Raw genomic sequence first — 24,336 nt, 5'->3', positions numbered from 1 at the left:
CAGACCTCCCCAGGGCGGCTGTGGCTACAAGTAGCTTACCATCACTAGCAGTGTGTGAATGTGAGAGTGTGTGGAAAGCGTCTTTGGGTGTCTAGAAAAGCGCTATATAAGTTCAATGCATTATTATTATTATTATTATTATAACCAAAATAAATGCAAATGACAACAAAGTTATTATAGTTAAAAAAATGTCAATTTACCTTTAAATTGTGAGACAATTTAAAGGTAAATTAGTGTGTTGGCACCTGGGGCAGGGGCGCAGCTAGGATTTCCAAACTGGGGGGGACAAAGTTCCAATGTACCCTCCCCCAAACACACAAACACACACACACACACACACACACACACACACACACACACACACACACATACTCGCACATGCACACGCACGCACACACACACGCGCATACACACACACACACACACACACACACACACACCTTTAAGAATAAAACTGTTTTTTTAGCTTTTTATTTGTTTTTCTCACAGATTTGAAACAAATAACTTTTAAAGATGAGTTCATGAAAATAACAGAATGAAGAGAAATGAGTTGAAAATGAGCTCAAGTTATATTTAAAATCTAAAAACGTCACATAGAGTTATTTTTGTTTTATATTTTCTTTTTAACAGGACTTCAGAATTAGCCGAGCTACTGCAGCGTCTTCTTCAGGAAGTCCACGAGGAGATGATGAGGAAAGCCAAAGTCCATCTGAGTCAAAATGAAACCCTGCAGAACAAAAGCGAGTGACGACTGACTGCAGAGATTCAGATGGAAAAACAAAATAAAGAGCGACGCTTACATCTCGATGAAGCACCTCAGGGTCAATGATGTCAAACAGGTTAGCGCCCTGTTTATCCAACAGTCTGGTCAGCTGCACCTGAAGAACTGAAACACAGAAAACCAGAACATGGCATCAGTTAACCAACACTGACCTAAACGTATCCGTTAGTGTCAGGAAGTTGTGGTTTGTTTTGAGCGAGTGTGTTTGGTACCAGACAGAACTTTAGGAACGCCTATTTTCCCCACAGCCTCTCTTATGAACTCTAGTTGGGCCTCATCAGAAGTCTGGAAACAGGAGGAGATATTTTGGAATGTGGTGGTATTTTATCACACTGATAATGATCCAATCCAATCCAATCCAGTTTATTTATAAAGCACTTTAAAAGACCCAGCACAGGAACAAAGTGCTGTACAGAAAGTACATTAAAACAATTGACTAGAAAGAAAACAGCAAAGATAAATAAAACACATGATACATAAAATTAAACTAGCCCTATATTAAAAATAAAAACTTGATAAAACTTGATAAAACCGCATTTGAATCACCTAAAACAGCTAAAATAAAATAAAAAATAGAAACCAACATCTCACAAGGTATTAAAAGCCAGGGTAAAGAGGTGTGTTTTCAGGAGTGCCTTAAAAGCAGATAAGGAACTGGCCTGTCTTATCTCTAAAGGAAGTTCGTTCCACAGTTTTGGGGCTGCAACAGCAAAAGCGCGATCTCCTCTAAATTTACGCTCAGTCCTGGGTACAATCAGGAGCAGCTGATCAGCAGACCTGAGAGAGCGGGAGGGAGTGTAAGGCTGTATCAGATCAGAGAGATAAGAGGGGGCAAGGCCATGAAGACCTTTAAAAGCAAATAAAATAATTTTAAAATGAATCCTAAAAGAAATGGGCAGCCAGTGAAGTGAAGCTAAAACAGGGGAAATGTGCTCAAACTTTCGAGTGCCAGTTAAAAGACGAGCTGCGGCATTTTGCACTCTCTGTAGCTGACTAATACATGATGCACTGACCCCAATGTACAGTGCGTTACAGTAATCCAGCCGAGTGGTTACAAAGGCGTGGATCACTGTCTCAAAGTGCTGCCGTGAAAGAATTGGCTTTATTTTTGCCAGCTGCCTGAGGTGAAAGAAGCCAGATTTTACCACCGCCTTAATCTGATGTTCAAACTTCAGATCACAGTCCACTTTGACCCCCAAGTTGGTGACAGTTGGTTTAACAAACTGGGCCAAGGAATCTACAAACACATTGGGTGTCTCAGTAGGACTACCAAAAATCATCACCTCAGTCTTTTTATCATTGAATTTTAAAAAATTCACAGACATCCAAGCCTTTATGTCGTCAAGACACTGTAGTAATGGCTGTATGAGGTTTCTGCCTTTTTTCTTTAGAGGGACATAGATCTGACAGTCGTCAGCATACAAGTGGAAGGCAATGCCATGCTTTCTCAATATATATATATATATATATATGATGATTAATTAAAGATAAATGTTGATCCGGCTCCGCCCATCTGCTAAAGGCAAATAACAGAAAGTTCAACAGTAAAAAGATGATCAACAAACTTTAATATAAACTCTTACCTGCTGATTTTGTGAGGGAAGTTCAGCTCGACGTACAGTAATCCTATGAATATTTTAAAAAAATCACAATCATCAAGTGGTTAATTTTATGCACTATTTATGAATAATTAATTAGAAAAAAACGAATGCTAAAAAGAAATTAATGCTTGAGCTAAAGCGCCTCCACAATTAGGAGTCAAAAAAGTTTAGCATCATAATTTATGCCCTATAGATCAATAAATATCATCAAGCTGCACCTCTAAAACAACTGCAGAACCTGGGCCACAAGACCATATCATATTTTATACGTACTCCAAACACAACTAAATTAAAATGAATGATTACCAATCGCTCTTCACGAATAACGGAAAAAAACTGTTTTACTCACAGGCAGTAACTTCATCCATATGAACCTTATTACAGCAGGAAGGCCAAGCACACGAGCAGCTTTTATTTTGTAACTCTCAGCAGAACTTCCCCAGAACTCTACACTACGCCTCTATTTATATTAGCAGTGCTCTGCTGCCACCTAGTGTTCAGTTCAGTACACAACATCTATAATGCTCCATGCCCAATTATACTTCATCAATCACACAAATACTAATATTTACAAATGCCAACAAATATCACAGTAGTTACCTTCACAACAAGACCAAAGTAATCAAATGGACCTTGTTACTCATTAAAGTGTGGGTCTGTCTTCTGTACCTCACTAACATCATTTTTGATAAAACAAATAACTTGGGGGTAAATATTCTTGACTGATTAAAATTTGATTAATCAAGATTAATTAATACCAAAGCCTCTGATTAGATAGATTATTTTTTAATTGAGTTCCACCCCCTAGTAAAAACACAAAAATAAATAAAAACTGTTCTTACTGCAGCGGCTGACCGTGCAGGAAGAGTTTCTTGTCAGCATAGGAAGCTGTGACATTTACAGAAACATCCTAAAGAGCAGGAACATTTACACAATATTAATTACCTACATTTTAATGAACTTGAATTTTCAGAGACAGAACAACAATTTGCACCAAAGCATAATAAAATCCTCGTGTCAAATAAAAAACTTTAATAAAGATTTAGTTTTTTCCTGGTGAAGAACAGCATTTGTTCATCTTCAAGCAAGTTGATGTTTCAGATTTTCTCAGAATTAGTAATAATTTAAACGCTAATTACCTCTACTTATAGTTTCAAATTAGAAATATTAAATGCATCCAATAAAAGAAAAAGCAACCTCCCCAAGCTCACAATCGTTTACATTCCTATTTAAATCCCATCATTTTCATTAAAACTATTTAATTATAATTAATCCGTATCAATAACTTGTGTTTTCCTTTAGTTGATCCTGATTAAAACACCACGACAGATATTTGTGTCTTATCTGATTTTACCGTTTGAAAGAGGAGTGTCGCCGTGTCTCGACCCTCGCAGTAGAGTTCTCCAGACGCCTGGGCCCAGACCGTCGTTCCCGAGGTGGAGGAGCTAAGAAAAGGAACGGATGAACTCCAAACCCGGAGCTCTGAAGATGCCGATTCAGTCAGACACTAAAAACAAACAAACAAACAAAAACACAAATAAAGGTGATTGCTTCAGGGAACTGCACACATTCTCATTCTCACCTTTTCCAGATTTAGAGGCATGATGCTGGAGAGACTCGTCCGGAAAAGACCCTAAAGTATCGTTGCCACAAGCACAGAGTCTAGTGAGTGCGTCTGTGATTTTATCATTTATTTACAAAATTTGCAAGTAATTTTAACCTCAATTTGCTTTTTAACTGATACCCACAGTGAGCTCTTCTGATGAGAGGCTGAGTTGGAAACGACCGTCTCGATGCGCAGCAGCAATCAAAGGCTTGAAGACCTCATCTGGAGTCATAAGGACACATTTAAAGACTTTATCAGAAAAATAAATCTCATCAAGTCAACAATCTTCCTGATGAAGATCGATTTCTGATTTTAAACACATCATAATAAGAGCTGCTCACCTGAGAACCAGAAGTAAAGCATCCTGTTTTCAGTCAGCTGGCTGGGATGGAACACAGAATCGCTGATCTCTGAAGATGTGTTGTTGTAGTTAGTCAGCCCCTGAAAGGATCACCTTTAGGATAAATCGTTCTTTAAACCCACAAATAATCGAGACAATAGCTGTTTACCTTGTGGTATGATTCTATGTAGTTGGCTGTGATGACAGGAACAGAAGTCACACCGATGTTCACGCTGATGCCTCCATCACGCAGGAAATCAGCTGGAAATAACCAAAAACACTCAGGCCCTCAAAAGTCGAGGTTAACGGGGACTTCTGGAGTCAAAATTAAAGCATCCGAACCCAAAAAATCTTAATTTAATCTCAGTTAAAACTGCATCAACAACCAAGAATCGGCTTTGTCTTCTACAACAAGATTTCTGCTAACGGCAAAAACTCTACAGCAAATGTTTTGTTTTCTTGTGGCATCGTGAATTAAATGAAAGAAGAATTTTATATGAAAAAAGCCTAAAATATTGGAAATGGACTGATTCAGGTTTTGAAAGCCAATACCGATTTCCCTATACAGTCCTGACCTGCCGATACTGATTTGATTATAACTGTGGGTGTAAAAGCCTTAGAGGATATCTGTTATCGCTAATCGAATATACGTTGTACCGGTCTGTCGTGGTAAGGAGAGAGCTGAGGCGGAAGGCCAGGCTCTCGATTTACCGGTCGATCTACGATCCTACCCTCACCTATGGTCATGAGCTTTGGGTCGTGACCAAAAGAACGAGATCGCCGATACAAGCGGCCGAAATGAGTTTTCTCCGCAGAGTGGCTGGGCTCTCCCTTAGAGATAGGGTTAGAAGCTCTGTCATCCGGGAGGGGCTCGGAGTAGACCCGCTGCCCCTCCACATCAGGAGGAGTTTGGTGGGGCGGTTCAGGCATCTGGTGCCTCCTTGACACCTCTTCCAAGAAAAGACCTAAAGGAAGACCCAGGGAATGCTGGAGGGAATACGTCTCTCATCTGGCCAGGGAACACCTTAGGATTCCCCGAAAGAGGTGGACCAAGTGGACGAAGAGAGGGAAGTCTGGGCCTTAGGCTGCTGCTCCCGTGACCCGACCCCGGATAAGCGGAGGAGAATGGACGGATGGATGGGTAACGCTTCCTTTTACAGTCCCCTAATTACTAAGTACTTACATGGTAATTACATAGTAAATTAATTTGTATTATTGTTTCTAGTTCTTAAACAGTTATTACCATGAAACTCAGGTTCAATTCTAGTTTTTATTTTTATTAATCATTCCCAATAAACACTGCTTTAAACAATAATTACACTTTATTACAATTATACGCTTTAATTACACACTAATACACTTTAACTTACTATGTAATTACCATGTAAGTACTTATTAATTAGGGGACTGTAAAAAGAAGCGTTACCGATGGATGTTATTACTAGCAACAGTAACTGCACGGACTGGGAAAAGGTGACTTTGTTTTTCCACTGCCTTTTTGGTTTCCTTCTACTAAAGATCTCTAAGGTGCCTTTAAGACTACCGAAATACAGTTAATACGACACAAATATGATCAAGATCCAGACAAAGGTGATGCACGCTAGCCTGGCCGGCCATCCTCATGCTTCTAGATCTCTGTGTAGGAAGGACAAGTCTGGCAGGCCAGGCTAGCTGCATGCTACAACAGAACTTCTACCTGCAGCTAGCTCCTGCACAAAGACGATGGAAGCAGACATTTATTTGTGCACGAGCACAAGGTAAACACTCAGAGCGGTGTCAGATTCAGCTGCTGAACTTTTACAACATGCACGTAAGCATCAACGAGCTAAGACGCCATCCGGATGTGGAAGATAGTCTCCCACCTGCTGTGTCTTGTATGAAGTCGGCCAGTATGTCTGCCACATTATTGATCTCCTTGCAGACCTGTGTGCGACATTTGTTGTTTTAGTCTGATCATACGACCATACCAGTCTGCGACCTTTGACCTCACCTGTAATTTGATGAACAGATTCACTGTGAAGGTGATGAAGTCAGTGAAGATCCTCTTGAGCCAGTTCGGCCTGATCAACAACAAAACAACACGAGTGAATGAGCTCAAACCCCGTTAGACGATCTGCTCTGGGACTGTTTCTGTCTCCTACTCTTTGTCTCCCTGCAGGTAAAGATGAAACTTGTGAAACTTCAGGTAGCAATCCGACGTGTCTGCTGCCACCCTTGCTTTCTCACAATCTGAGGAGAAGATAAAAGAACAGCTAAAGGAGGAATACTAAAACAATACTAAAGTAGTATTAAAGGGACTTTACGGACTTTTGAATTTTTTTATGCTCGCGATCGCCCCCTCAGGCCAAAAGTGTAACGGCAGCTTCAATAGTAGGCTCGTGCACGAGGCGCGCATGCTGTACGTGCACACTCCTTAATGAAAATAACAGCTGAGACAGTCCCGTGTGTGTGTGTGTGTGTGTGGCCCAGAGGACAGAGGACAGGAGAACGTGCAGCTAATTAATTAAATAATGTGGTTCTGTACCTTTCTCTTCAGCACAGCCGACAAAGGTTTATGATGGGTCAGTCCTCCTGCATGCTCAGATCATTCCCTTCCCTTGCTTGAAAAATTGTTCCAAAATGAAAGTTGAACCCACATCTTTTTTATCTGTGAATTCAATGCCGTTCGGCGAATCTCAAATAAAAATTTGGGCATCTTACTGTAAAAAAAATATACCATTAATGTAAAAAATAAACTCTAAATGAACTATGTTCAATCCAGAATCAAACCCAGGTCTTTTGCATGAGAGTCAGACATCTTACTAGGTGAGCTAGAGCGCCAGTGAGGTTCTTTGTATCTGTAACATTTATATCCTTGATGACAGGTGAAACAACGTCAAACCAAAGAACGGTTCGGAGTGAAAATGGCTATTTTGTTGCTAATTAGCAGGAAATATCTAGAAGAAAGTTCTACAGAAAGTAGCTAAGGGTCCTCAGAAATGTAGCTAGCTTTGTCACTAGGCGTTAGGAACAGCGACAAAGTGGCACTGCCTCTCTCTCTGCTGCTAAAGCTACGGATAGCAAATGCTACGGGCGATGCCTGAGCGTGAACGCGCATGAAGCAGCCTGCTCGACCCGAGCATCTCTCTTTTTCTGTGATTTTACAGAAAAACAGGCAATCACAGTAAAAATGCCAGGGCTCATTCTACAGGACCAGGGCATTGCAGGAGAATGTATGAAGAAGACATTTATTATTTCTATACATGTTTTGGCTGTCACACTTCCATAATGTCCCTTTAATGAACTCTTGAGTTAAGGCGAAAACAGTTCAGATGCATGATGGCATCCGAGGACTGATTTGGATTTCTCAGGTGAAAAAGGAATCACTCACAGAGTTTTGGGTTGATTTCCAGATCAATCCGAGTCTCAATCTCAAAATCAAGAGTTTGTTTAACGTTGACTCTGAAAAAAGGAAAAACAACAAACATGACTAGCATCCATGTAAGCGTCCTCTGGGAGGGTCATTTGTTGCCCCCAGAGTGTCTTTGTGTGGCCCCCAAACTTATTTTAACACGTTTATTTTTATATTTTGAGGTTTTTCTTGAGCATCTAAAAAAAAATTTGGTCTTCGTCTTGAAAAGTTTGGACACCTCTGATTTAGAGGGACTTGATTCTAAATTATACGCTTAAAATTTACGAAACTTTCAGCTATTTGTTTTAATAAAAATTAAACACATTACATATATAAATCTTGTTTTCTTTTATTGTGAAAAAAGTTTTCTATAAAAAAAAAAGCTTGGATTTCAGGATCTGGAAAATTTGGGTAAAAATCAAAAAGTCGTCTCCATCATCAAGCGCTACACATCCGTTTTTAGCATCACCGCTTTTTAAACCCATAGTGGCGGTGATTAAATGTGTTTTTGGCTCTCCTTGGTCACACACTCTGACTCACAACCAGCTGCCGTAGCCATACTGGATGGTCCCCCCAAACACCGCAGACACGTTGCTGATCTTCAGTCCGATGCCTTCCCCGGCACGGAGCTCAAACTCACTCCGGCCAATCGACAGGTTGCGAACCTCCAAACTGATGTGGTCAAAATAAAGACATAATGAGCTGATTCCATGAAGTTTGTTTGTTTATTTATGTATGTATGTATGTATGTATGTATGTATGTATGTATGTATGTATGTATGTATGTATGTATGTATGTATGTATGTATGTATGTATGTATGTATATATATATGTATGTATGTATGTATGTATATATATGTATGTATGTATGTATGTATGTATGTATGTATGTATGTATATATGTATGTATGTATGTATGTATGTATGTATGTATGTATGTATGTATGTATGTATGTATGTATGTATGTATGTATGTATGTATGTATATATGTATGTATGTATGTATGTATGTATGTATGTATGTATATATATATGTATGTATGTATGTATGTATATATATGTATGTATGTATGTATGTATGTATGTATGTATGTATGTATGTATGTATGTATGTATGTATGTATGTATATATGTATGTATGTATGTATGTATGTATGTATGTATGTATGTATGTATGTATGTATGTATGTATGTATGTATGTATGTATGTATGTATGTATTTATTTATTTATTTATGTTTGCTTACTTGTCCAGGCCATACAGGAGTCGGCCTAAGAGAAGAGCGGACTTCTCTCCGTGCATGCTTGGGAATCGAGCGTGTTCAAACGCTGCTTCGATCACTTTGGTGGTTTTTTCGTTCACTGAAACAGAAGAGAAACATCTCCTTTTGGTTCTGAAAGAATCCGTTTCATCAGCAACGTGCAGATCATTAACCTTTGGCCTGCATATTAAATATGAAAGAAAATAGGAATATGCTGCAGAGGGTTTTCTGGAAAAATCATTTAAAAGATGCTAGATGACGTGATAATTGGAAAAAGCAGGCTTCCTGTATTATAGGAGAAATGCTAATGCTTTCAGAGGTTTAGTGCATGTATTAAAGCGACTTCGTCCAGTTTGGTTCGGTGCCTAGAAGACTACAGGTAGCAAGACTGATGTGAGAAATGTGTTCAGAATTTTAATTTGAACATTTTTTTAAACAAATGTTGCAAAACTTTATTCAGAATGAGGAGATCTGAATGGTAGTTTTCAAAGATTCACAAAGAGTCTTGATTTTATTTCTTTGATAAACAAAAGGAAAATAAAAATACTTTAAAAATACAGTTTTGCTGGAAAACAGATGTGTTCCAAAACAGGAACTTTGCCTGTAATGTCCATCAAATGGATGGTGGTGAAGCTGACCTCCATCTTGGAAATCCCATCCCACCCACCCTCAGGAGAGGACTCCCTCACCTGATAATAACTTGACATTGAATGTGCCGTTTAATTATAGATCCACTAGGATAAATACAATAAAGTTTATCTCTCACCAAATAGAATATGTACTAAGAAATCACAAAAGAACTATAGACACATTGCTTGGTGTTTGTGTGTGTGTGTGTGTGTGTGTGTGTGTGTGTGTGTGTGTGTGTGTGTGTGTGTGTGTGTGTGTGCGTGCGCGCGCGCTCTGTCTTCTCCATCCCCAGTGAGTCGTGGAGGATGGCTGCTTATACTAAGCCAGGATTCTCTGGAGGTTTCTTCCTGTTAAAAGGGAGTTTTCCTCTCCACTGTCGCTACATGCTTGCTTAGTATGAGGATTGCTGTAAATACACTGACACTAGTCAGTGACTTGATGCAGTTTGCTGGGTTCCTTATATAGGAAACTTTTTTTCTGATTGGCTTAATGAACTGACCTGAATTGGAATGTTTATTATGTGAAGTGCCTTGAGACGACTCTTGTAGTGATTTGGCGCTTTATAAATAAAATTGAATATTCTATTCTATTCTATTCTATTCTATTCTATTCTATTCTATTCTAAAGCAATGGGATAAATCTGTCACACCGACACTGAAACCTCCAGAACAGGTTTTGTTGTTAAACTTTCTAAGAAGTCATTTAGTCTGTTTTGATGATTCACATGCTTGATTTGGAAAATGTGAACAAGTTACCAAACTATGGACCACTGCTGCACTCGTACAGATGTTTTCTCACCCTCACTTTGACAAAATCACTACTTTTTCTGCCTGATTTCTGGTATCTGTGAGATAATTTGCCTTTGAGAAGCTAAAAGGACCCCCAAAAAAAGTTTTGTTTAGATTTAAGCTTTGATTGGGAGTAAGAGGGGTTAGTAGGAGGTCAGTACTCACACACGGCAGCAGCAGGGTGGGTGAGCCTGCACACGATCCCAGTGAGTTTGTAGGCTGAAGCCGGATCCTGCAGGCAGCAGTGGGCCGCTCCAAACATGGACAGGAGCAGGAGCCGGAGCAGAGGTGGGAAAACATCATGCCGCATCGTTCTTATGATGCTTCACTTCCACTACAACCCTGATCAGAGACAAACAGCTAGTCTGATCCTCTCCCTGAAAGAACGGACAAATGACTCAGGCTTAGGTAAAAAAACAGGTCAAAGTACAACTCAGAACCTCTGCTAGAAAAGCAAACTGAAGGGCTCAAACTGACGAAATCATTCTTTTCCATTTCTGATTTATAAAAAACTTCTGTCACTTTGAGAAGTGCACGTACCTCAGAGAGAAACGTTTGAAACAAACTCAGTAAAATAAATGAAAAAAGAAGAAAATGCGTTGCAGTTTCTCTGCTCTTCCCCGGTGAGAAGTCCCACAATTCCAGCTCGGTCCCAACAAAGAAGGTTTAACAGGTTCCCAGTGAAACCAGATCCAGGAGCTGCTGAGTGAAGGTCGCTAGTTCCCCTGAGCTCTCAGGTGAATCAGAGCTCCAACAGAAGCAACAAATCTGGGTGGTTTAGCTTCTGATTTAATCAACTCTCCAACATCATCGATGCTAAATCGCATGAAAGAGGATTTCTTTTTCAAATATCTGAGGTTTGTTGTCCCATCCTACAATTTCCTCAGCTGCAGATCTTGTAGGTTCCCTTTATGTTGAAGGCGGTTGTCTAAATAGCAAATAAACCAGTGGTGAAGCAATAGGTCACTGGTGTGTGTGTGTGCGTGTTTGACTTTTAGCATCTTATCTGACTAAACTGATGACACAAAAGGATGCTCAGGTTTACAGACCAAAGCTCTGGATTTAAAACTGGAGACGGCCCAGATGGACGTGAAGCTTCAACAGGTTTGAGAAACATGAGATCAGGTGACTCACATCTCCATTAATCCAGGTATATGGTGAAATATTTTCAACGGAACTAAAATATGTGGTACTGATGGGTTACAGCAGCACGTGGATGCATGCAGCCACGTTCCTGTTCAAACGCAACCAGGTTTTCACTGCTTTTGTCTCCAGAGCAGAACTCCATCAGCTCTAACCACTGATCTTTATTTAAGGAGGCCCCCGAAGCTGCTGAGTTAGTGAAAATGTGAACTATTGCAGCAAGGCTGGTCAAGTCTGGTCCTAGACAGTTCCTATCAGTGTGTTTTAGTTGTTTCTCTGCTCCAACACGCCAGATTGGCGCTGATATTCAACCTGATGATCACTGGATTTCTCCTGATTGGAGTGGGAGGATAACTAGTTTTCTGGAAATTTGGGAAGACGGGAGCGATTGGAGGGCGACCCGCACCCACGGAAAGCACCGTCCGTGTGGAGACTTCTCAGACTGGGACGTTACTCGAGGTGACTCGTAAGCTGGACAATGTTCTAGCTGCGATACCGCTATTAGTGCGCAAAATCCATGTCATCTCGGAGAGTCACCGGACGGTATGGACAGGTTAAAAACCCAAAATTGAAGGACCGGAATGATCAGTTTAAAAACTGAAGGCAGAGAGGAAAATTATCTCAGCCTGACCCAAACAAAGTCTTGTTATCCGAATCTGACGCCCTGGTAGCCTTGAGCTGCAAGCAACTAAACCCCCCACGAAGGAATGCACAGATGCTGTGACCCCCCCCCCCCCCCCCCTTCAGATTGGTGGACTTCCGCCTGGCGAGGCCATCAACCTGCAGGAGTCAATGTGCTCTGCGCTTTTCCAGAGATCTCCCTCCCACCTGTGGCTACAGTGGCTGAGCGCCAGATGGCTGCTCTCGCTGGGGGAAACAGGATCCCAGCCCCCCCCCCCCAGCCTTCCTATTGGAGTCTCATGTTATGTTGCGTTGTCTGAAGTCTGTTGCATATCTGTCTGAGGTGTTTTTTGCACAACAAAGCTACGCTCCCAGTGGAGGGTAACTTGGAAGTGCCTTTTTTTTTCCCTCCACCTGAACCAATCCTCATGTAACCCTCATCTCTATTAAGGTAGCGCGACTCGGGTTGCGAACGACCACAGTCACCAATTCTTGTCGTGTGTCTTGCCCATGTATGTCTGATCTCTGAATTGTGTGTACTGAAACTCTAATTTAGGAAGGATAGGAGCTCTGGACTAACTTCAGCAGGGTCCAAAAACAGTTTCCTCACAAGCAGAAACAAACAAAATTAAACAGGAAGTGATCATTTAAGAACATTTATTGTTTCCATTACTGCAAATCCTCAAGAGATGGTTGTACAGTTAAAAAGGTTCACAGATGGACGTTAAAAATACATTTTTATATACACAGTGACCAACGTCACAATTTATTGCCCTTCCTCCAAAGGGAATGAGAGATTACAGCTTTAATAATCTGGGAATCAAAACCCAGGTATTTACATGTACAGAACTAAATCCATGCAGTTGTTTAAGCCAGGTGACAGATTACAGTCAGTTACGGATCTCATGCATCACACCGAGGAACAAACATGGCAGGACGAAGGAAGTCTGAGCCGTTTCATCATTTAGCTTCATTCTGGAATGTTAATGAAATATGTAACCAGAAAAAATCCTGATGAGACCAAACTGCCCGGAGCATCCACAAAAGACCTTCTGTTTGGAAATAAAATGTGTCCCGACCTGCAAGTTTTACTGAATATTTACCCTCCAAAGGCATTCTCTTACGTCACCTCTCCACTCTGTAAAATAACTGCTGTAAAGTGCCTTGTGCACACATTTATTTACAAAACTCTGCTTTTAAAATCTGACCTGGAAGAACATTTGGTCACAAATTAACTCACAAAACTAAGAATCAAACTGAATCGCTTCCAGCTCCGGTTTCCTTGTTCTGCCTAATCAGCCGTTTTATTAAAGCGCTAAACAGACAGCAAAGTTTAGCTTTTCTGATATTTATCCTTGTTAAAATGTTTTCTTTGAACCATCAGGGATAAACAACACGTGCCCTACTCTAACAGATGCTGCCACGTTTCTCTCAGGAAGCCACCAGCGTGAGACGGTTGGAAAACAGGCCTCTAATCTAAAGAAACCAGAACACAAGTGTGTGCATAAACCTCACAGGAAGTGGTTGAAACCCAACAGGTGCACATTTAGTCACTTCCTGTTTCCTGTAAGGCTGTGTGATGAAGCAGAAACGCCCCAGAGCAGCGTTTGTTACCCGCCTGGACTGGTGACCAGGTTTAGGTCCTTGTTGGTGACTAAACCGCTGCTTTTTTAAGGCGGTAATGTGGTTTTCCTCTAACAACAGAATCACAGCAGCTGGTAACACGTCAGCAAGCTTTACTACAGGAAAGCTGCTCAGTGGGCCAGACCCTGAGGAGCTTCAGGTATCAGAGAGGAGAAGAAGGTTTTAAAGAACACCCAGGCCGTCCACATCAGCGATACTCTGTGAGGAGGAACTAAGACGGCTGCCATTGGTTCCTCTGATCCTTCTGCTGCAGGTTCTTCCACCTCATCAGCCTGAAGAGAAGTTTATTTTAGCCACAGCTGATATTTAGAATTTAAAGATCACCTTGTTCCTCACAAGAGTAAAACCCCGGTTTCTTACTGGATTTAGGGCTTGGTTCCTGTCCTCGTTCTGCTGGTTGTGCTGGACCTCGGGAGGCTGCTGAAGGTTGGGCCCGGGGACAGCTGCTGGCCTTCTGAAGCGAAACCAGCCAACGGTGTGTCTGAAGGAAAAAGGCAACAACAGAAGAGTAAATACAGGAGAAATTCAGAAAGTCATTTTTTTTACTATTAAAAGGCTGTTTTACTATCTAACGCTGTAAAACGCCTCACAACACATTTTTATCAAAATAAATGATCACTGTATATTGTTAATTAATTCAAATAATATAATATTGATTTAGTGTTGTAGTGTGTGTGCTGTTTTATTTTATATGTGTACTTATTTCAGTTTATTTGTGTTTTTTATGCAGAAAAAAAAAAACAAGCAACGATGGACAACTACATGGGGAACAAGACACTCACCCCCCAGCAATGCATACACTTACAAACTCTATTCTAGATTCTACATTATTTTTTATGGAATTTACCTCTTATATATATATTTTTTTTTATTTATTTAACCTTTATTTAACCAGGATAGAGACCCATTGAGGTTAAGAACCTCTTTTACAAGGGTGTCCTGGCCAAGAGGCAGCAAAAAATAAAAACTGTTACAACTTAAGGACAATGATAAAAACACTCAATCATTAAAAGCAGTTACAAGTTAAATTTTGATGCCAAAAAATTTTTCTGGACTGATATTTTGCACCGTTTAGCTCATTTTACACCGCTGACTGTGTTCATGTGCAATAAAATCGATTGCAGTCAACTGCACAATTCTCTTATGCTTTTCTTTTTCTTAACTGAAATGTATCCATCACTTGAATAGGTTAAATAGCTAAACAATAACAAACCAATTAATCGAAAAAATAATCGACAGATTAATCGATTATGAAAATAATCGTTAGTTGCAGCCCTGGTTGTGTTAGTGTTTCCGTTTGTCCTTTTGGTATGATTTCCAGTATGTCATCTACGCAGTGTTTCCATAGTTTCATTTAGCAGTTTGGGGGGGGGGCAGTGGCTATGGCTTTTTGCTCCAGGTCTTCCACGAAAAACTGGCACAGGGTGGCTGATAACGGGTTACCCATGGCGAAGCCTTCCAGTTGTTTGTATATTGTGTCGTCGTATGTGAAGTAAGTGGAGTTAGCTACCAGTCCTATCAGTTGTGCTATGTCGTCTGCTGTGAGGGTTGTTCCTTTATGTAAAGTCTTGTCCTGTCTGATTCTGTTAACTACTACGTCTTTGGTTTTTTGGGTTGGTGTTTTTGTGAACAGAGATGTGACGTCATGTGAGATGAGTATGTCGTTGTCTTCTACTGTAATCTCTTTTACAACGCGGATAAACGGAGAAGAAAGTGACGCCACCACCAGCGCCAGCTCAGGAAGTTCGCAGCCGCAAACGAAACGTCAGCAAGTTAAAGAAAAAACCTTATCTGGGTTTATGGCTTTGATGGATTTTATGATTGTTGAGCCAAGATTTTTCTCTTCAGCTGAATCAAATATTCAGTGAGAAATGCATGTTCGTAACTACATACTTTGCATTTTAATGTCTGTTTTTAACTTTATACAACCAACCAACCCTCTGTTGGGTGGAGCTGGCTGAACTCACAGGTACATGAAGAAGAGCGTGCTCATCACCAGCAGGAAGCGACTCAGACTGGAGTTGAAATACACGATCATGAGCAGAACGCCGAATCTCGCTGCCGAGTACAGCCAGTCCAGCCAATCGCGTTCCACGTCCTCCTCGTCCTCCATCACCGGCCCACCCTGCGCGTTCATACGCATGTTCTGGTTGGCCTCCCCAGGATTGATGAAGGCGGCGTCCTGCACGGGGTTCTGATTCGCCGGCAGGTTGTCGATGGGGTTCTGATTGGCTATGGGAGCTGGGACGGGTACTTGGTGGGCGGGGACATGTGGGTACGGACCAAAGGTTGCTGCAGGTGTTGATGGAGCAGACCCCGCTGCTGCCAGAGCTGCGTGGCTGTGGACGGAAAATCGGATTTAGAGAATACCATGGACTACTTTAGTGCGTGCGTGTGTGTGTGTGTGTGAACACTCACTACTGCATGTAATACTGTCTGGCGTAGACGTGTTGGAGCCACAGCAGCTGCTGAGGGCTGTACAGGGAGAAGTGGGGAAAGGCTGGGTGTGTCAGCTGTGATGCTCCAGGCCTGCAGAGAGACAAAACCTGAACTTTTGACCAGGAAAAGCTCGTTTCTATCATCAACTACAAAATCGGTGAGCAAACTCCTCCTAAAGCGTTAGTAAGAAGCTGCACATTGATGCATTTTGCTAAAGCAGCTGAACATTCACCCTTCATGCAGCTTCTTCCTGCTGTCTGTTATTCACATCACTTACGTGGTCGGAGTGGGCCGTGCAGGACTTTCCTGTGGAGATGCTGGGGTTGGAGAAGCAGACGACGACGACGAAGTTTGCCTCCTCTGCCTCAGCTCTGGCGTGCTCGGGTTCTGAACCAGCGGAGCTGCAGAAGACCTCAGACCAGAAGGACGTGCTTGATCTGCCTCTTTGGTCTGCAGAGGAAATCAGAATTTAAAGAACGACACCAGAAAACCAGAACTGCGAGACAAATATGTAAAGACTTATTTTATCAGGACAAACAAAAAGACTTAAAGTATTAAAACTGAGCAGAGTGACACTAATTTATTTATCTTTAGTGACTGATCTTGAAACCGTTGTGCTTCACAGCAGGTTGGTGATGAAGGACGCGGTGAGGAAGAACATCTGCTGCTCTCACATGTCCTACATTTGCTTATTAAATAGTTTCCGTTTTGATTCTGACAAAAAAACAGACGTTGTTTTTAAAACCCTATCCTAAAGCTAATAAAATCATATTAAGATTTTAAAAAATGGATAAAAACTTCACAGTTCACGTTTGCACAACATTTTACTCACAATAGATTCATAAACGTGAGCTTTTACTTCAAGTTAGTATTTGTATTAAAATAAAGACGTTCAGGTTGAAAAAACCAGAACAGACTGAAACTGCCAATTTGCTTAAAGAGCAAGTCACCCCCCAAATCAACTTTTTTCTGATAAACTATATAAATGTGTGTCTAATCGTGCTGCAGACACGTGTCGTCAATAGTTTTGCACTTTAGTGCATTTTAGTTAAAATTTTAATTTTCTGCCTAAAACTGTCAGTGTTGTGCCGTTGTCAGGTAAAAACTCTGCACTGCAGTTGAATTTAAATCTGCCATCGCTATTGGCTAAGAGGTACCCTAGAATGTTAGCTGGTACCATATGTAACGGTATGAAATGACTGTTTTCCACCAAAAGTCATTTCCCCCTCTCCTCTGACACAGAACTAGTCTGCATGAGATACGGCCTCAAGGTCTCATGCATTTGTTATAAACTGCTTCTTTCCAGCTCAAGAGAAGAATGAAGAAAGGACTCTCTCCTTTTAATAAATCAAATAACTCTATTTTTAATAAGCTAATCAAACAAAGTGTTAGTCAATAATAAAATGTGAACCAATCTGTGACATGAAAATATTAATTACTTTATTATAATCCTATAGAATATAATAAGTAATATGACTTTAAATGTTTCCACTAGGACTGATCTCACGTAGCGTTAAGACATGACACATTACTTTACTGATCCAATCAGAATCTGCCAGATCTGCTGGAGGCGTGGTTTTGGTGGTGTTTGGTAAATCTGTCATCTTTTCATTCGACCATAAACCAAAACATCCGAAGTATAAAACTATGCCCACGTCATCTTTAACACCAGTTCAAAGCGTTCTAGAGAAGTTGTCGGAGTGGCCAATCCGTAACTTTCCTCTTCAGCCGAAAGAACCAACGACAAGCTGGATAAAATCTGTTGCTGTTCCACCTGCTGCAACGGTTCCTTTCAGAATAAAAGCTGAACCATCACGACCCAGGTTTGGGTCTCGCTAGATGCCAACAAATTGTCGTGACCTGGAAGTATCTAAAGACTGGTGGTTAGCTGCCGCAGCTGTTTCTACAGGCTTCGGCTCCATAAAGGTCAAGCTGGACCTCTACACCTCCTGATCTAACGGGGACTTCCGCTAAGGGTATGTAGACCGACAGAACGGCGTTGAATGTGTTTATGAATCTCCTAACCAAAGCTTAACGTGAAGACATCACCTTCAGTTCCCATCAGAACTAATCGTTTCTTTGGATTTGCTGGTTCTGAGCAACATTCCACATTACACCATGCTCCGTCTCATTCACCTTAGTTACACCATACATTTAGTGTTAAAATTAGTCTAGTTTAATTTGTTTAGTAATAAATCTTTAAACTTTTAAACTTGACTCTCTCTTCTGTTGTCTCTGAATTAATACGAGGCTGTTACATAATCCCTGCAATAAAAAGTTCCAATCTTCTGGTTAAACAGCACCCACAGATCCATGAGGTTGATTTCATATTTGCTATGGAATCTTGTGTCTTATGGCTCATTAAATAACATGTAAATTAAATCATTACACACATGATGTCACAATGTCATTGTGAGCCTGTGTGTGTTTGTTAGCGGCTCCGCCCTCTCGGTCTGCTAGGCAACAGCATTTGTTGCATTTTTCAAACAGGAAGTGGGAGCGGAGTAATACTCTGGTAGGGGGTGACTTGCTCTTTAATGTGTCATAAAGAAGCGGCGGAAGGTTCATTAAACTTCTGAGTTTTAAGAAACATGGTGATCCGTCACCAAACTCAGCCGCATCACTTAAAAAATAAAAAACTCCACTCGGGCTTTTCAAGGCTCACCTTGGCGCCAGCTCTCAGCGCTCCTTCAGGTGGGTTCCTCATCGCACACACCAGGTGCAGCGTGTGAATGACGCCAGTCTGCTAAACATCAAGATGAACAGAAAAGGTTCAGTTGAGCTAACAGAGGTTCAGCTGAACCGCAGCTACAGGACAGAACAGTGTAAACACAACACACAGTTTGACCGTCAGCCATGTTGGCTACGGGTCACATGAGTCCAACAGTCAGGACAGGGTCACCTTAAAATAAAACCTAGTTGAAAAATCGCAGTACATGACACCAAATCTATTTTTTTCCCAATAAAAAAAGTTATAGCAAAACCTAAAGTCTGCATTTTTGCTGCTTCGGTTGTTAAAAACAAACAAATATTGTTTCGTTCAGATATATTATGAATTATTTAACAAATACCGGATCTATCGGATTACTGCAGGAAACAACAACACAAACAACCTCAGCACAGGCGCTCGTTTCGTTTCCTGAAAGAAAATTTACAAACCAAATGGAGAATTTCATTAAACCACCACGCCGGCTTTCAGGCGTTTACTTCTATTTGTATGTAGTTTGGCGGCTTCTGCTGATGCCGAGTGTCCGTGTTGTCTCCTCTAAGCTGGGCTACAGCTTTAACAGGCGCTGGTTTAGCCTGCGAATGTAAACCCGGGTTCATCTGCTTAACTACTCGGTGCTAAAAACGTGGTTGGTCTCTGTAGCTGACCCAAAGACATGAGAGGAACCCATTTGTCCCATTTTCGTCAGCTCGCTGGTGTCGTTTTACAGCCGATCCAAATGGAACAGTAGAGTCTGACCCGGAAAACCTCCATAACAATCAATCCATGAAATATTATCCTGTCCCACATTTATTAAACTAACGGGAATCTGAGGATTTGGGAATTAGAGGCTGTTTATCAGAAGAGGTTGATTTATAAACGTATTCTAGAGACATTAAATAATTGCAATGTTTGAAAACTGTTCATTTGTGATGGTGAACGGTTTGATGTAAATATGTTCAACCTGATATTCAGGTGGGTGTTAAGATGAATCTAGACAAGGGCTTTTCAGTTCTGGTCCCTGAGGGCTACTACCTGTTTGTTTTCTATGTTTAGCTTCACCAACACACCTGGTTTGATTTACATGCGTGATTAACAAACAGAACAGGTAATTCAGGTGTGCTGGAGATGGGGGATGGCTGCAACATGCAGCGCACCAGGACCAGAATTGAACCCCACTGATCTAGACGAACTTGGATAAAAAAAAAAATAATAATAAAATAAAATCTGAATACAGACCTGTCTGAAGAGCTCTTTGATGAGTAGATGATCTGGGAGCAGTTTGCCAGCGAAGATCAGCCTCTGATCGCACACGGCCTTTAAAAAACACAAACAAGTTAGTTTATGAGGTTCATGTTCTTTAACACAGCCCGAGCCAGCTCACAAATATAAACACACATGGCGAATTACCCAGAGGTTACACGGTCTTGATCAGTAATCATTAACTTTACATGGAAACTAAGCATTTATCTCACAGCACCTGATGGTTGGACAGGTCTTATCAGCTAACTGCACCCTTTCATCTCTCTGATCATCCCTTCATCTTCTGGGAGTCTGAAGGAACATCACACCTTGTGAATTTGCTACTTACAATACAAAAACAACAGATTAACAACAGAGGCTCAATAAACCAATAAGAATATTCTTCCCATGGGCTCACCACTCGTGGGAGGGGCCAAAGGGGTCGGGTGCAGTGTGTGTCGGGTGGTAGTCGAGGGCGGGGACCTTGGTGGTCTGATCCTCGGCTACAGAAGCTGGCTCTTGGCACATGGAGTGTCACCTCTCTGGTGGGGAAGGAGCCTGAGTTGGTGTGTGAGGCTGAGAGGTTCCGACTAGATATAGTCAGACTCTCCTCAACGCATGGCTCTGGCTCTAGAACCAGTTTCCTTGAGAGGGGTTGGACTTTCTACCAGTCTGGAGTTGCTCCCACTGAGAGGCGCCGAGCAGGGGTGGGCATACTAGTTGCCCCCCATCTTGGTGCCTGTACGTTGGGGTTTACCCCAGTGAATGAGAGGGTAGAGAGCTGAGTCAGAAGGAGAAGCTCTCGATTTACCGGTCGATCTACGTTCCTACCCTCACCTATGGTCATGAGCGGTCATGGTAGTGACCGAAAGGACAAGATCGCGGATACAAGCGGCCAAAATAAGTCTTCTATGAAGAGTGGCTGGGCTCTCTCATATGGGCCATTCCCATCTGTACCGGGTCGGCCCGGGCCGGGTAGCGTAGGTTGTTTACATATCTGGGTGGCCTGGTACTTTTCCGGGCCAACCAAGGCTCATTCTCAGCCCTCTTCTCGAGGGGGTCTGCTTCAGGCCGACCAGGGCCAACACACCCACTGCTGACAGCAAATTCACACCTTCCATTAGAGCAAGCCTCTGATTGGTGGGTAGAATCAGCCCACATGGGCTTAAGGCAAGGATGTGTGGAATCAACTGGGCCAGGCTGGGGCCGACTGGGGCTACCCGGCCCGGGCCGACCCGGTACAGATGGGAATGGCCCATTAGAGATAGGGAGAGAAGCTCGGCCATTCGGGAGGGGCTCGGAGTAGACTCGCTGCTCCTCCACGTCGAGAGGAGCCAGTTGAGGTGGCTCGGGTATCTGGTCAGGATATCTCCTGGAAGCCTCCCTGGTGAGGTTTTGTGGGCACGTCCAACCAGGAGGAGACCTAAAGGAAGACCCAGGACACGCTGGAGGGACTATGTCTCTCACCTGGCCAGGGAACACCTTGGGATTCCCCCGGAGGAGCTGGCCCAAGTGGCTGGGGAGAGGGAAGTCTGGGCCTCTCGACTTAGGCTACTGCCTCCGCGACCCGACTCCGGATTAGCGGATGAAAATGGATAAATGGATGGAAGATTATTTTTCATACCATACCTTGTGCTATAAGAGCTTAATTAGTAAAAAATAGAAACCTAATTTTGCTGCCGTGAATCTCTAAAAATACATGTTGAGCTAAATTTAACCTAAGTGAGATCCCTGAACAGATCATTTCTGAGGAAATTAAATAAAAACAAACATCTACTGGCCCATAAAGACAGAGGAATGGCTGACAGCTGTTAAATTCGCAGCTGGTCTGGGGTCCAAACATTCCACAACACACCCTTTAGCCAAGTTCCGCTAACAGTTGTCGGCTAACTTTAAACTCACCGGTTTGGTTTTGTAGACAGTCGACAAATACGTCTTCAGGTCCTTCACGGTCCACCTCAAGTGGACCCCTTCTATTATCTGGTCCTCCTGAGCCTCGTTGGGCGTTTTGATGAGCAGACTGGTCGTCTTTTGTTGCGAATCTCCCACGTCCATTTCCACTCTTCTTCTCACTCGATGTAGACTCGGGCTAAAGCTGATGCTATTCACAATAATGTTCTTCAGAAACGAATAAAACTGTTCTGACTGAAACAACGTGTGGAAAGACGGGAATAAAATCAGCGCTAAACCACTAACAAACAGTGAAAGTTCGGTCAGTGTTTATTCTAGAAATGTCTCTGCAGCTCGTCATACGGGACTTTAGAAGAGGAAGGTCGTGTTTCCAAACACACGGTGGCCGCTTCTGATTGGTTACAGGCTGCTCGCGCTCTGACGTGGAGTCTGGTGGAAAAATCAGCCCCTGTGAGCATGCGCAAAAGAAAGTAGTTTCATAGATCGTTAATTTTTGTCTGAGATGTACACTCGGATTTAAATTTAATGAAATATTCTGAATAATAATAATAAAAACAACCAAAAGACACAATAAAATCTAAAAGAAAGATGGATAAATTAGGTAAATTAAATACATTTTTTGTTATATACATTAAGTTATAATTTTTAACTGTTTTTCTACGAGACATACAATTACCAGTTTTGTTGCTTGGAAAGAGAGTAAGACATCTTTCTTTTTTTTACTCCCTGATCAGAAAAGATCATTTCAGTGAAATTACATAACAAATGTTGCATCAGCAAGTCAAGCCATTGACTGCTAAAGACAAATTAAAGTTTTTGAAATTGAGGTATTTTCATTCAGGTTTTTACATTTTATTATGACCAAATTAGGTAAAAGAAAGAAAACGATCATTTATATAGCACCTCAAGATAAAAATCACGAGGCGGTTAAGATACAACTGGGTCTGTGCAGTAATGTTTACCATTAACAACTTTATGCTTGAAGTAAAAATAATTTTGTAAACCTTGGATATTTGGGATTTTGGTACCTTTGTGACTAATTTGAGCTCAATAGCATGTTGTGCTGAAGGCCAACATGCTTAAAACACAGGAAAGTGGAGGATAAAAGATTTGTCAGCCTAATAATCTCCAGCATGAAAAAGACAAACATTCAAAATAGAAAAGTCGCAAATACAGAACCTGAAAGATGCATCACCATGACTTTCTGTTTGATATCAAATTAAAATTGTTGTAAATAAGGAAAGGCTGCTGACATTTGCACTGTTTTACATTTTGAAAATATGTGAATTAAAACAAAGAAATAAAATCTTTTATATTGTGCCTCACAAGATAAAAATGACAAAGCGCTTCACAAGAAAATATAATTTAAAACTTATTGAAAAAAAGATAAAAAAAATATCGTAACGGAATGAAATGACTGTTTTCCACCAAAAGTCATTTCCCCCTCTCCTCTGACACAGAACTAGTCTGCATGAGATACGGCCTCAAGGTCTCATGCATTTGCTATAAACTGCTTCTTTCCAGCTCAAGAGAAGAATGAAGAACGGACTCTCTCCTTTTAATAAATCAAAGAACTCTATTTTAATAAAGCTATTAGCTAATCAAACAAAGTGTTAGTCAATAATAAGATGTGACCAATCTGTGAAATCCAAATATTAATTACTTTATTATAATCCTCTAGAATATAATAAGTAATATGACTTTAAATGTTTCCACTAGGACTGATCTCACGTAGCGTTAAAAGACGACACATTGCTTTACTGATCCAATCAGAATCTGCCAGATCTGACGGAGGCGTGGTTTTGGTGGTGCTTGGTAAATCTGTCATCTTTTCATTCGACCATAAACCAAAACATCCGAAGTATAAAACTATGCCCACGTCATCTCTAACGCCAGTTCAAAGCGTTCTAGAGAAGTTGTCGGAGTGGCCAATCCGTAACTTTCCTCTTCAGCCGAAAGAACCAACGACAAGCTGGATAAAACCTGTTGCTGTTCCACCTGCTGCAACGGTTCCTTTCAGAATAAAAGCTGAACCATCACAACCCAGGTTTGGGTCTCGCTAGATGCCAACAAAACTGTCGTGACCTGGAAGTATCTCAAGACGGGTGGTTAGCTGCCGTGGCCGCTTCTACAGGCTTCGGCTCCATAAAGGTCAAGCTGGACCTCTACACCTCCTGATCTAACGGGGACTTCCGCTAAGGGTACGTAGACTGACAGAACGACGTTGAAT

At 41.5% G+C, this 24,336-nt stretch overlaps 2 protein-coding genes across 3 annotated transcripts; both read right to left on the bottom strand.

The window, feature by feature from the left end:
* Window positions 1-455: 455 nt before the first annotated feature.
* cetp (cholesteryl ester transfer protein, plasma) lies at window positions 456-11,075 on the bottom strand. The gene is made up of 18 exons (XM_054733433.2): window positions 10,940-11,075; window positions 10,565-10,776; window positions 8,967-9,081; window positions 8,260-8,391; window positions 7,699-7,769; window positions 6,470-6,557; window positions 6,319-6,388; window positions 6,191-6,251; window positions 4,498-4,589; window positions 4,330-4,429; window positions 4,131-4,210; window positions 3,965-4,015; window positions 3,737-3,889; window positions 3,225-3,292; window positions 2,365-2,407; window positions 994-1,066; window positions 801-886; window positions 456-727 (listed from the first exon to the last, which is right to left on the bottom strand). The coding sequence occupies exons 2-18, from the start codon at window positions 10,707-10,709 to the stop codon at window positions 650-652; spliced, it is 1,506 nt and encodes a 501-aa protein (XP_054589408.2). The 5' UTR covers window positions 10,710-10,776; window positions 10,940-11,075; the 3' UTR covers window positions 456-649.
* Window positions 11,076-12,803: 1,728 nt separating this feature from the next.
* On the bottom strand, window positions 12,804-22,491 carry herpud1 (homocysteine-inducible, endoplasmic reticulum stress-inducible, ubiquitin-like domain member 1). Of its 2 annotated transcripts, none has more exons than XM_070550561.1 (8): window positions 22,098-22,491; window positions 20,193-20,270; window positions 18,912-18,992; window positions 16,524-16,696; window positions 16,226-16,336; window positions 15,775-16,146; window positions 14,168-14,288; window positions 12,804-14,079 (listed from the first exon to the last, which is right to left on the bottom strand). In XM_070550561.1, exons 1-8 carry the CDS (start codon window positions 22,248-22,250, stop codon window positions 13,918-13,920), a joined length of 1,251 nt encoding a protein of 416 aa, XP_070406662.1. In that variant the 5' UTR covers window positions 22,251-22,491; the 3' UTR covers window positions 12,804-13,917. The 2 variants fall into 2 exon arrangements, with proteins under 2 accessions (XP_070406662.1, XP_054589407.2); XM_054733432.2 differs by having other exon boundaries at window positions 18,912-18,989.
* Window positions 22,492-24,336: the final 1,845 nt, after the last annotated feature.

Source organism: Nothobranchius furzeri, chromosome 4, assembly GCF_043380555.1.
Source record: "Nothobranchius furzeri strain GRZ-AD chromosome 4, NfurGRZ-RIMD1, whole genome shotgun sequence".
NCBI classification, from domain to species: domain Eukaryota; kingdom Metazoa; phylum Chordata; class Actinopteri; order Cyprinodontiformes; family Nothobranchiidae; genus Nothobranchius; species Nothobranchius furzeri.
Note: the sequence above shows the minus strand (reverse complement) of the source record. Positions and strands in the feature narration are given on the sequence as shown.

What these genes read in the sequence shown, in the direction of transcription:
- cetp (XM_054733433.2), bottom strand. Translation starts at nt 10,709, where the DNA reads ATGCGGCATGATGTTTTCCCACCTCTGCTCCGGCTCCTGCTCCTGTCC. An exon ending in TGCCTCTAAATCTGGAAAAG is followed by an intron (nt 3,890 to 3,964) that starts GTGAGAATGAGA and finishes GTTTGTTTTTAG; the next exon opens with TGTCTGACTGAATCGGCATC. An exon ending in CGACACTCCTCTTTCAAACG is followed by an intron (nt 3,293 to 3,736) that starts GTAAAATCAGAT and finishes CCTGCTCTTTAG; the next exon opens with GATGTTTCTGTAAATGTCAC.
- herpud1 (XM_070550561.1), bottom strand. Translation starts at nt 22,250, where the DNA reads ATGGACGTGGGAGATTCGCAACAAAAGACGACCAGTCTGCTCATCAAA. An exon ending in CTGTCTACAAAACCAAACCG is followed by an intron (nt 20,271 to 22,097) that starts GTGAGTTTAAAG and finishes TGTTTTTTAAAG; the next exon opens with GCCGTGTGCGATCAGAGGCT. An exon ending in ACGCTCTTCTTCATGTACCT is followed by an intron (nt 14,289 to 15,774) that starts GTGAGTTCAGCC and finishes TTTTTCCTTCAG; the next exon opens with ACACACCGTTGGCTGGTTTC.